This window comes from Cyprinodon tularosa, unplaced genomic scaffold, assembly GCF_016077235.1.
Source record: "Cyprinodon tularosa strain WSP-4 unplaced genomic scaffold, ASM1607723v1 ctg5, whole genome shotgun sequence".
Taxonomy (NCBI): Eukaryota; Metazoa; Chordata; class Actinopteri; order Cyprinodontiformes; family Cyprinodontidae; genus Cyprinodon; species Cyprinodon tularosa.
The window spans coordinates 1,626,942-1,640,056 of NW_024039229.1; the positions used below are offsets into that span (position 1 = coordinate 1,626,942).

General features: G+C 36.2%; 1 protein-coding gene across 1 annotated transcript; it reads right to left on the reverse strand.

The window, feature by feature from the left end:
• Window positions 1-9,813, reverse strand: LOC119795098 (chitin synthase chs-2-like). The gene is made up of 22 exons (XM_038302922.1): window positions 9,767-9,813; window positions 9,130-9,265; window positions 8,762-8,950; window positions 7,755-8,634; window positions 7,412-7,598; window positions 7,175-7,273; window positions 6,782-6,946; window positions 5,955-6,129; window positions 5,774-5,875; window positions 5,503-5,644; window positions 5,208-5,408; window positions 4,818-4,933; window positions 4,286-4,454; window positions 3,992-4,171; window positions 3,619-3,897; window positions 3,351-3,522; window positions 3,230-3,264; window positions 3,035-3,099; window positions 1,627-1,737; window positions 1,321-1,532; window positions 1,132-1,216; window positions 1-162 (listed from the first exon to the last, which is right to left on the reverse strand). The coding sequence occupies exons 1-22, from the start codon at window positions 9,796-9,798 to the stop codon at window positions 1-3; spliced, it is 3,894 nt and encodes a 1,297-aa protein (XP_038158850.1). The 5' UTR covers window positions 9,799-9,813.
• Window positions 9,814-13,115: the final 3,302 nt, after the last annotated feature.

Sequence of the window (13,115 nt, forward strand, 5' to 3'; positions counted from 1 at the left end):
TCAAACAAATTCCTCCAGAAAATCATCTCCATAGTCCAACTGTGATACTTCTGTGTCATCATCCCGTTCATCATCTGTTTCATCCTCTTGGTCTTCTGCGATGCTGCTTTGATGAGCACTGGATGCCGAGGCTGAGCTTGAACTCACAATGGATTTAGATTTCTTCTGGAAAGAAAACGTAAGAATATTAGTTAATAAAGATGCTGCACCACTTTAAAAAAGCATTAAGCATTCTAATATTACTCTCTTAATAAATCAACAGCTCATGGTACTTACTGCATGGTAATGTGTAACATAACAAATGCCACACTTTTTTAAACATTTTTTTCCAGAGATTTCAGTAATAACTTAACAATTAAAAATGTTTGCTATTTATTAATGTCAAATGGGAATCTCATTGGTGGTAGTGAAAAGCTTTTTTACATCATTTGTATTTTTAATATGCAAAAATATTATTTTTTTTCCTTTGGTTAAATAAAGAAGGCTTTGCCAATGGGATTTGCTATTTTTCAAATTTTTTAACTCATTCAAAAGAAGACCAGATCCTCATAATAATAATAATAATGATAAATAAAATAAAATAAAAAAGTGAAAAACATTCTATGTATAATTCAAAGGAACCACCAGGGGGCAGAGTTGGTTTCCCCCATATTCCAGGTGAAAATCCTTCCTGAGTATACGTAAGCTCAAAAAGGCCCAAAAATTCTGAAATCTTCAAATTATGTGCAAAATTTGCATAACTTCACTTTTTAGCTCTCTCAGATGAGCTTATTAGTAGTCAGCCTATAGAAGTTAGGGCAGTCCAGTAGAGGGAGACAGACACAGTTAAAAGTGGTTCAGCAGGTTGTATCATGGCCTATGTATTATTTTTTTGCACTGATAAAGTGTCTGTCTGTATATGATAAGCTGGGAAGCCAAATTATAATTTTTTTAATTCAATTTAAAAGAAAAATATGCACGTTAGAAGCTTTACTACACTAAGGTTTGGGATGCACTAGTTTTATCTTTTATTTAAGAAAAATGACACTTTTTCACTTAAATAAAGCAGCATTCAAGTGCACAATTAAATCTTTTTTCAACATTATGTCATGAAATAGTAAAGCAAAATTCTGCATATAGAATGATAATTACCTGTTTTTTGTGTTTTTTGTGTGCATATTTCTGTTGTTTTGGTTCAGTTTCCAAAAATGCGACATAGTGAATAAGGGTGACGACTCTGACAGGGCAAAAGAACAAAAGTTAGATTTTATTTTCTTGTTTTAATTGAAATCTAGTTTCTAAACTATAGGATAAAAAAAATTGTATTTATTCCGTGATCACCTGTGGTAAAACATCCCAAGAAACTGGAGCAGGACTGACAGAGCAAAGCCCAGGATGAACATGAGACTCATCGGTTCAACTTGGAATTTCCCTCCAGTTTCCACAAGGTTGAAGTCCACAATATTTATCTCGATAACAAAGGCATCAAAAACTTGAAAGAGGAATGCTGCCACCACCCACAGAGCGTTCAAGAAGAAGAACGAAAAATTGATCTGTGTTGGGAGAAGAAAAAAAGTGAGTCTGGATAGTCTGAAATATTTTCTGTCTTGTTATTCAAATTTAAAACATTCCAGTTTCCCTTTTTACCTTGTTTCTCAGCTCCTGCAAGTCAGTTTTAGTCCTTTCCTGTGTTTCTTTATCAATTTTCAAAGGTTTCAGATACTTTTCAATAAGTTCCTTCCAAAACTGCTGCTCATCCTGAAAGAATAAAATCACTCCATGGTTAAAGTTAGCAATAGGTTATGTATGAAGCTTTCAAATAGCTAAACATTTTTCACTTCAGGACATTGTTTTGCTGATTAAATATAGAAACACCCACCCCAAATAAATTAATTCTATTACTCTTTATATTTTGAAATAATGAGATTTTTTTCGGAGAATTGTCAAATGTTTGAAAACACTGTAAAAACAATTACCAACATAGTGGAAAAAGACTAAATTTTGTCTTTATATTACAGCTGTGTGATTTAACTGCAGTGTGATTCAATGAATATGCTCTTATAATACTTTCAGGTTACTTCTGAATTAAGGTTAAAAAAATAATGATATAATCATAAGTGGTCAGTTAAATGGTTTTTAACCTAAAACCATTTGCCTTAATAAGAATCATAATTACTTTATTAATCCCAGGCGGGACATTATGTGTTTGGATATATAAATAAGCAATGAACAAAGGTGCCTCTTTGCATAGATTAAAGGTATAGAGGATGATCTTTTATTTCTGGGTGGATCATCAAAATAAATGTTCCTCCTAATTGTCAGTCATTTTAGTGATTGTTGACATAAGGCCGAATTATGTGCTCGTCCAGTTAGCTTTATTTTCCTTGGCACTTTCAGGCATATATCTATGGTGAGCTCCGGTTTCAGACACTCATTGAAGCTCACCTTTCTCACAGCGCTTCTTTGAAAATGGCCAAAGGTCGTAAGAGAAAAAGTGTCTATGAAGTGTATGAGAAGAAAAGAAAGGCCTCAGAAGATGCTAATATATCCCGGAATGCTTTGCGCGGAGAACCCTTCTCACAAAGCATTATGGGATTTACTGTCACAGCGGCCGACTGTTGCCGCGATTAATTTAACAAAGATGGCGCGGACACCACGCTGTGGAGGAGGAGTAACGTGACTAACGGAGCAAAAACCAGTGATCATCTGTCCGAACGGTCAGTTAACTGAGTTTGCTATGCAGTCCACTATATAGTCCCCGCTCTATATGTTGTAGTAATTAAGGGATTTACGGGTTAAGGCGGAGGTTTGGGCACAGTATGAGAACTTTTAAACAGAGCGTGCATGACGAGAAATGGGCTTGTGGAGAGCACACAAGTCTTTTAAAAAATTCACGAAAATCCTCCACAGTACCTGTAAGTATAACTGAATTCAATAATTATAACTGAATTTAATAATTCAATAATAATAATTGACCCAAAGTGTTTATAAAAGTTTTGCTATCACCTTGTTTGAGAATAAATGCTTTATTTTCTAAGCAAAAAGATCCCCTCACCTCATCAAGAGAACCCTCCTGCAGCTGAATGTCCCTAGACAAGCTCATTAGTTGTGTTTTCCAACCTGTACAAAAGAACAGGAAATTAAAATATTACTCACAAAAGTATTTTATCATGTGTTTCGGGAAAAAAAAAATAACTTAAAGTACACTGCTATTATAGTACTCTAAAAAAATTTTAGTTTCAGCACTTACTTTGAACTGGAGTTTCACAAACTGCTGCCTCTTGCCTGAAAGAGAATTTTAAAACATTAGCACCATCCATTGATTTTCACAAATACTTTTTCAACTGTTTATCATATATTTAAAAACCTACACTTGCTCATTTTCCAAGACATCATCTATAATAGTGTTCTGGGGTTGAGGTTCTAGTTGTGTCCCCACTGGGTCCAAATTCTGTCTTATGCTGATCTCTTCAACTTCTGATCCCTGGTTGGGTTTTTTGCAACATTTCATCCATGAGCAGAGCTTCTTGAAGGTGTTTTTGGCTACAAAAAACAAAAAAAGATAACAGTAATTTTTTTGTTAGGCAACTTAAAGACCAACTCTAGTCTTAGAGTGCTTTTTGATTGTTATACATCTACCTTTTTCTGATTGTGTTTGTTGGACATTGGTTCCAGGTGTTCCTGCCCCTGCAGCAGGTTTTGCTTCTCTAGTGCCCCAAGAGACACAGTTCATATTCACCATAGAGTAGATGGTGAGCAGGAGGTAGGCACTGGGGATGCAGATGATGTAGAGAAAGCCATAGAACACCAGAGGGAGTTCCTGAGGGTGCATCAGTGCAGTCACAATGTAAATGATGGACATGGCCACAATAAAAATACTGCTGGGTGTCAGAATGGTTTTTTCCTTCACCATTGCACCTGTTAGAAAAAAAAAGAAAAGAAAATTACAAAAAGGTTTATGGTTAAATTAGCCAAAACTAAATAAAGTTTTTGGATGTAAATTTGTATTTACCGATAATGGACATGGTCACCACCAACATAAGGATTGCATAAAAGATACTCATCACGGCTGCAATAGTGATCTGAGTGTCTGTCTTGAGTTTAAAGCAAAGACCCAAGTAGATGGCTGGAGGTATCACAGATATGACCAGAGCAATGCCAGTATTTATCTCCAGGAGGAACGACAGGCTTCCTGGACACAGTAGAAATGTGACATTTTAAGGTATTTTCACCAGCTATTTAAATGTTCATAGTATACAGTTGTTTTACACGTGAACACTCAAAACACTTAGACAATGACATTTACCTGCAACCATGAGAACAATGGTGGCCGGAGCAAGGATGGCAGAAATCATGGCAAACAGCTGGTAGAACATGAACGGTTTGGACATGGATCGGTTCTTTTTGGAAACAAGATTGGTGGAACCGAGCAGATCCACAACATTTGCCATGGTGGAAGGCCCCCATCGTCTTCGCTATTTTCAAAAACAAAAGACATTTTTAGCTATAATCTCTCTTTTCTTTCAATCTGCAAACATTTCCCCTTTCATGTTAGACTACCTAACCAGTTAAATTGCTCGTAACAATATAATACAGCCAGAGTGTAAAATGAGAACATTTCACACAGGTTAGGACTTAGGACTTGCAAACTAAAGAAGTTTCTGGCATCTGTGGTGACTAAATTATCTCATTCTGCATTACAGCCTTCCTGTTAAGAGATAATCAGAATAGCCTAGTGCAATGCTTTTCCTTCACTACAAGAATTCCTATGGTTATCATCCAAATCAACATAGTTGATGCAGTTGAGCTGGAAAGTCCCTGGGCAGTTTTGAACTAACCTGATTGTACAGTTCTTTGAAATCCTGCGGTGCATTGGTGTAGGCGTCCGATGCTGCATTGTATTCCACTCTCCACCCTTGTTTCAGTAGCAGAGTGCACAGCCAACGGTCTTCACCTGCAAAAACAATATATATTTTTAGATTTTGGCATAGGAAAGAGTTTAAAAGTTAACACAAAAGTGGACAATTCCCTATATCCAGTATTCCATCCCATGCAAAGCAGTGAAACACACATGCATACAAGCAGAGACCATATAAACTTCACAGTGTGTTAATGTGCTCTGCCATCAAGTAATTACATTTCTCTTTTGTAAAATGATCTATTTAAATTAGAGGACATTATATGACAAAATGTTACACCCAGATTTTAGTAGAGTTTAATTTTTGTACCTTGGTCGTACTGGATGTAATGGCTGGGCTCTGTGGATGTGGTTGAATATTTTTTCATCACATTATCATCCATCAAAGCCTCTCCTCTGAACAGACTGAAACATCCGGGGCTGCACAGCACACAGCCGAAGACATGTTCTGCTGTCTTCTGCAGCCAGTGACTGACAGCATATTCAAACTTCTGGAACCAAACAGCAGGACCTGCAGATTAAAGACACAGATGGTTGACAACCTCACCATAACTCTTTTTTTTTTTTTACAGTGCATCATTAGCCCTGATCTCATTGGTCCCGACCTGATCCGGTAGGGTGAATTCTGCCACATGCTGCTCCGACACGAGGATACATTTTCAGGCGATCGATAAGCAGCATCACAGACGCAGGCTGGAAGTCTGTGTCCCCATCTAAAGCCAAGAGGTAGGTGTTGTGCTTCTCTGTCTGGAATGAAAATCCAGTGTTTAGATTTTTTTACTTTGCAGTTTTTAACAGTCCTCTAAAAATAACATTATTATGCATATAATGCCTCAAAGCATCTCAGAGAATACCAGGAAAATTTGTCTATCTCACCTCAAGTTTTTGTATGAGCTCATTTTCCTTGCCTCCCTTCTTCCATTCTTTGTGATAGTTGGTCATGAGTTTCCAACCCAGAAGATAGTAAAGATACATAACCTGTAGAAAATCAATAGCAGGTAAGAAACTGCAGGCTCTTAATTGAAGTTTTCCTTAAAATCCATGTACTATTGCCTACCTGAGACCATCTCTTCTTATTTCGAATTTTTTCTTTGTCTTTAAAGTGAACTATAATCTCATTCCCATGAGGCATTTTAACAACAAGTCGTGCCCCATATGGCGTCTCAATGATGAACAAATCAGGAATTGTCTGCTGTATATCAAATAATGTCTTATCAAGGTTCGTGAAAATGCTGATGATAGAAAAAAAAAACAAAAAAACATATGGATTATTTGCATAACCCTCAAAACATCCACTGTGAGTCAACTATTGCTCATTATGACATCTATGTAGTTAAAATGCATTATGCCGCTTTGATATTATTAGGAGACTTTGTGTGCTTGTTATTTAGATTTCTGGTGCCACTCAAGAAGCGCACTGCACCTATCTACATTTTGGAGCTGTGTTCACTGATATTATGTGAACATATTAAAAACAAAAAAACAACAAACGATATCGGATACAAATAAACATTAATTAAGTCATGAAAACATGTGGTCTTTGTCCAATGCCTGATCAGTTCTCTGCTCAGCTAATCATTCTTAACAGTTGGAAGAGTACTTTACTCCTTCAAACCCCAAATTAAGTTGTTTTTTTTGCCCATAAACTGTACAAACTGGACCTTAAGGGTGCCATCTTTATGTTGTTAAGCAAATTTAGACTTTTCTGTGTAAATTATTTTAATTCTGTAATATATGGTTCTAAATATCAGGTTTAGTTACGTGATAAATAATTAACTTTCAGTAAGGAACCATGGTTATATTTTAAATCTAATTACACAATAACACAAAATGTGGTGGAAATAAGAGAAATCATATTAGGTCAGCATTAAACAAATTACTTACCCATAAACCTCTGTGATGATCTTCACGAGGTCGTTTGCGTAGCTGTTCAGCTGACGGTTTTGATTTCCTTCAACAGTTTCAAAGGCATCGTCGAAGTAGATATGGGCTTCAAAGGTGAAATCGTTGAACTTTGGTTCTTCTTCCTTTGGTCTGTATTTGTCCAGTCTTTATTTGTAAATAAATAATGGATTTAGTGAACGAACAATAAGAATTAGGACATTAAAAAAAAAAAATTATATATTTTATAGACTTCTCCCTGCAAAGTTTATTTAAAACAGCTTTCTAGCTTTAGGAGATGTCTGTTATATTACGTAATATAAAATCTTAGTTATAAAGTAAGTATTTGTTTAAAAGAAATGGGCTTTAGATATGAAAGAAATGGCTTTAACTCACCTGAAAATTGAAATCATGATGTTCATTATCTCCTCATAGGTCTCATGCCACATTGTTGCACAGAGATACACCTTAGCAATGTCGCCATCCTCCTTATACCTTGAAATAAAGATATTTGTAAAATCAAAAACATGCTTCTTTTGTAAATGTAATTACCAAAAAATCTAAAAGTAAAACTGAAATCACGACTTGAAAAACAGATAATAAGGTTGTGCAATAGAGCACACATTTACTCACTCTTTCTTCATGCCTTTTTTTGTCTGGATGTGGAATTTGGTGTTGAGGAGTAAAGATTGTTCAATAAAGGCTCCCTCATAGAGCCGCCGAACGAACAAGTCTTGTGTCTTCTGGATACGACTGACATTAAGGTACCATATATGGATAGTGGCCATCACAAGGCCAATCCACCATCCAACTGCTGCACCTAATGTGGAAAAAAGGAAAAAAAAAATGATAATTAGAGAAACAAAGACTTAAATAATAAAACTGCCAAAACAAATGACAACATTGTAATGGCAATGCGTCGGCATTTAACTAGCGTAACCAGTGAGGGACTATGAAGATTTTTTTATTTTCTTACCTGTCAGTAAGCCGATGTCAACCATCTCTGACATGTCCAGGAAACACAGAGTTTGCGTAACGTCCAAAACCAGCTCTGGGTACAGGTTACCAATCAGACTTAGATTTCTTCCATTCACAGCTACGTCACAGTAACTTGTGAAGTTGATGTTTTCAGTTGTGTTCAGGCTTAATTTATAGTCCTCAAAGTAAACAATCACAGGGACGATGTAGAACACCATCACAGCCAGTGAAGCCAGGTACAAAGGTATGATGAAGCATCTCCGTATAGCGTGCATCTTGAAGGCTGCCAAAGCAAACCAGTAGCAGAGTGCTGAGGAGATTAGCTGGATTCCAATGGTGATGACTACAATTCTTGTTTCCCGGCTTGGAATGGAGGTTACAATGTCCCAGTCCATGTTGGCCAGAGGGACATAAGCACCAAGCACACAGGCAGTCACCACAATTCTGAGTAAGCTGGAGAGGATGTGCAGCATGTTCTGACTCTTGGTCAGGTCCTCAAAAAGACTTTTAAGGAACTTTGATTTTCTGTTCACACAGATTAGCATAAAGTAGTTCTCCCACCAGTTAAAAGACACAAAGAAGCAGCCACCAACAGCAAGGCCCACCCAAGTTGCTGTCTGCACATCTGTAAGATCTTTCAGAATGTACAGGACAAGGAAAATACAGAAAGCAGTGAGTATAGCCAAGACGCCGAGAATTGAGGGAAGCAGGGAGACATTTATCTTTTTTGCAGTACACTGAGCAACCGCTTGCAGGAATGTAGGGAGGACAGCCACACCATTAAGAATCGTCACATTGGTGACAATGTCCAAGTGTGGCATTGCAACGATGGTAAGAATGGCCAACCCCACAGAAACTAGAAGCTCGAAGAACAAAACCTGAGTAACAAAGAAAAAGGACAGGTTATAAAAAATTCACAGAAACAAGATATAAACCACGTCATTTTGTGTTTAAAAGATTTGTGAGAGACAAGACACTGTTAAGAAATATTAGATATAGTCTTACCAGGGCTACAGAGGCTTTCTTTGGCACCTTTGATGATTTATAACATGCTTTCCAGACGCTTTTGAGGAGCAGAAGAACACTAGGTGCAATAAGAGCGCAACCAATACACAACAATGTGACAGGTTTCAGATCTGGTGAGATAATCTTTGTATCTTCATGGGATAAAGTGATGAGGAGAAGGAAAGAAACCTGGAAAATAGAAGGTGGAGATTCATTTTTTAGCTGCTTGTAATACAAGCCAAAGCCATTTGAATGTCAGTTACTACTGATTTATATTTACTCTTTTAAATCAAAAAGCTTTGGATTCTATCTAAGGAAAAAAAAAAAGGAAAAGTATTACACAAATAAAGGTATAATAAGTAACTAACCTTGCTGCATATCGCCAATCCAAACACCATAATAGCCACTGTACACAAAGTGATGATCTTTAGCAGCTTAAGCATCTTCCAAGGTGTGTGCTCATCTTCAATTATTGGAACCTCCCGACAGGTGTCCCATGGCCTCCTGCAATAGATGCTTTTTGTTAAATTTGGACATGGGATTGAGGCTGAAACAATTTTTATACCAAGACACACATTTTCCTGATAACCTAAGTAGTAACATTAGTATTCCTCTTAAGACTTTAGTAAGTTCAAAAAGTATTCTTGCTATGTTGAAGAGTCACACAAACTAAATGAATGAAAACTGTTTTAGTAGATTTGGCTGAACATAAAAAGTCACTCAAGTTATTAAAAATAAGCCAAGTATTTATCAGCAAACAGTTTAATAAAAGGCCCATATTGATTTAAATGGTATCTGTCTTTTTATCAATTAAATAATCATATAAAAACGTTTATGTTTGTATTGCAGGTTTTCTTAGTCTTATATGAAATCTAAAGATTCTAAGTTTGACAAAAAGAGAATAAATCTGCATGAAGGCACATACTTTTTCGCTAAACTAATACAAGAATGATGGATTTTAGGAAAGTGACAGTAACAGTAACAATTATGTAATGAATTACTCACTTTAAATCTCCATTTAAGTCAACCTCCTCCATGATTTCAGAATCTGTGCGGCTCGTAGATTGTTCCATCCTCAAAGCAGGATGCTGCCTGATCGCACCGCTGTTTGCTTCTGCTGTCTTCATTCATCACAGATGATTTTAAAGTGGTTAAGCCCCGCCCACAATACCTGTTACAGGTTAAGCAAGTTCAGATGAGTTAACTTAAAAGCAATGACCTGCATGCAGGATTACAAGAAAAAGCTAATTGGAAACAAATCAGTTTTTTAGCATGCCTATCGCTGGTGTCTCAATAGCACTTTAAACTTTATCAGTATAGATGAAACACCATTGATTTTCCTGCCTTCACAAACTGTGACATTTTCCTCTCTTTCTAATCTATTACACCTGCTTAAAGTGACATTTATGTAATGCTCCACTCCTGTTTTGAAACAATAAGTGTGTTCCGTATAACGTAACTAAAAATGATAAAGTTCTGGAATATGATATTTTTTTTTTTAGTTGTTTTTTTTTCTGTTTTCCCAAGTTGGTTATGAAGAAATTTTGAAATGAGTTTAAATTATCGGATGGAATTTTTATGTAGGTGTCAAGCATCTCGATTGGTGCTCAGCCCTCATGGGCTTATTAGACAATAATATACAATACAATTGCCAAGTGGCAAATTACAAAACAATGCATGACATTAGAGCTAAAAAAAAAAAAAAAAAGACACACACAGAGAACAGCTCATCGTATAGAATACAAAATACTTTGCCGCAAATTCTGCCAGCTTATCCTTTTCAAACAGCCAGTGCAGAATCTCTGCTTCATCATTTCAAAATAAATCAGTGTTTTATTAACTGAATAAAGGTGAATAACGAAAAACATATAATTCCTCTTCCACAACCTTGACATCACAAAATTAAGTTGAGGTGTGCCTTTAAATCCACCCACGTCAACACCCAGAGGCAAGGTAAGATAATAAAGCACAGAGATATCTCTGCCATCTGTTCGAAAAAAAAAAAAAAAAATATGGTTGTGTAGCAATCATTTTTAAACTGAACATAATTTCTAAGCTTTGTGCTGGTAAAGATTCTGAGTCATCCAGGTTATAGCCATTCCAAAAAAGTAAAAAAAGAATTCACTGGACTTTGTTTCCCAATTTGAAGGCGTTTTGCTTCCCATGCAGTCCACTCTACAAAACCTTAAACTGAAAGCTTTTTTTAACATTTTGAATTTAAAAAGCTTCCTGGATGGGAGCCGAAACGTGTTCAAATTTGGAAACAAAGTCCAGTGGATGGTTGTTTTTTTTTTTTACTTTTTAGAATGTCTAAGCTTTGGTTTCTTTCATACTGTATATTCTGTTTCCATTAATCAATTTATCTCATGAGTAATCTATTGTCTGACAGAACTTATATGACTTGCAAGCATTATATGCACAGGGCTTAAGATTTTCTCTATCCCCGTTAATTATATATATAAGTATATAAACTATAAGTGTATAGTCAAAAGCAAAGTGTAAAATATTTTTGTTTTTATTACAGAATATTAATGTCCAAATTATTTCTTAGAGGAACACATCTACAATCAAAAGGGAATCCTTACATGATATGTTCTACAACCAATGGGGTTTGAACCCCAAACGTCTTTTACAGACACTAATAAAATTAAAAGTATTACCTTGATCCGATGGCTTATTGAATAAGTAGATATATTTTGATTGTGCACCATAGTTCACCTTGAATCAGCATGTAAGGATAACAAGCCCAATTATTTATTTTTTCTATTGAAAAATGACTGAGTCATCGCTCTTTTCATCTTATCAAGATGACTCCTTGTTTCCGGTGTTTTATAAGAGCTTCCAGTGAAGCATACTGGTCCTCTGACCATCTGAGTATTACCTAATTGTTTGGAAAGCATCAATATGCTGGCCTTCCGGAGATAATCTCTAATCCCATTGTTTGTTTTGTTTTTTGCTCTGCTCAACCGGAGCTTCTGTCTTAGTCCCACAAACAAGGACAATCCCCATACTTGAGTTAGTTTTACTAAATGACTAATCATAAAAACACTTTGTTCATTTACTTGACTCAGCTAATTGAAATTTTTGTTAGAGAAAAATGTGAAAAAATGCAGAATAGTAAAAACCCATTGCCCAACTGAAGAAAAGCAAACCGCACCATGGTTGTAGTGCCGGCTTTCTCTACAGGCAAAGCCACATTTTTTCTTGCCTTTCGGAGTTATTCGTGTTCCAGCATTACTTTCAGTCTAACCACATGCCTAATGTTCAACGGACCACAACTTAGTCTCTCACAAGGGGAAGTCAGGAGGGGTTGGATCTTTATTCAAAATGAAACGATCCTTCTCGAAATTCTATTTCTATTAGCTCTACTCTTATATATTGAATTAGACTTTTTTTGTTTTGCTTGTTTTTTAATGATACAACTACATACAGCTAATAAAAAAGCACTGCACTGATTTACATACATACACAAACACACACAAACAAACTTGTCTCACTATCTATGCAGGGCCTTTCCATTGACTTCCATTCATTTCTACAGCCTAACAGTGACCTTTACTCTAACCATTATGGGCTTATACCTAACCCTAACCCAAACTTAAACTCACTTCACACCTTAGTGTTAAACGGGACCCCTGACCCAAAAACACAATTCCACACTTGGGTCCCAGACGTTGGGCATCACAATTGCTGTTAATTCCAGCAGAGTTTTGTCCTTATTTTTCTTTTTTATATATATTTCAAGGTATACTTGTCAGGGTTGTAATCTCATTTTTTTACTATTATCCTTTTGGAACCTTGGACTATTACAATTAGGGATGATTCTAGAATCAGGGGTGTGACAGAAAAGGGGAGAGGAAACACGTTTTAATGCAGATGACATTTTGGACCCTGCTGACTCTATAACAACATTGTTAGTCATTGGTATTTTCTCTAAAGTTAAATAGCATTATTCAGAGGCAACAGCAGAATATCAAATCTACTCCTCTGGGTCCCTGAGCAAGACCCTTAACCCCAGGCTGCTCCCCGGGTGCTGCACAGTGTGCTTGATGTTATCACATTGTTCTTAGATGTAAAAGGCTTATCTTGATGCCTCCAAACAATCTTTTTCCTTACCTTTTCCCATCACTTATCTTGCGTGGTTTACATGGTTAGCAAAGAAGCTTCATTTAAACTATTGGACTAGATGCTTCTATGGAATTGGCTCCCTATTAGCCCTAACCAAAGTTAAATATGCTTAAATGCTTTAGGTTTTTGGAAGGTATAAATCTAAAATGTTTCCTTTTTAAATCTCTTGTTGTTGTGAACTGTTTCTCCGATCAGGGCGGTTAGGATAATCGTTCTATTTAGAGGC

What these genes read in the sequence shown, in the direction of transcription:
- LOC119795098 (XM_038302922.1), bottom strand. Translation starts at nt 9,798, where the DNA reads ATGGAGGAGGTTGACTTAAATGGAGATTTAAA. An exon ending in AATTCACCCTACCGGATCAG is followed by an intron (nt 5,409 to 5,502) that starts GTCGGGACCAAT and finishes TTTAATCTGCAG; the next exon opens with GTCCTGCTGTTTGGTTCCAG. An exon ending in AGGAGGGTTCTCTTGATGAG is followed by an intron (nt 1,738 to 3,034) that starts GTGAGGGGATCT and finishes TTATTCTTTCAG; the next exon opens with GATGAGCAGCAGTTTTGGAA.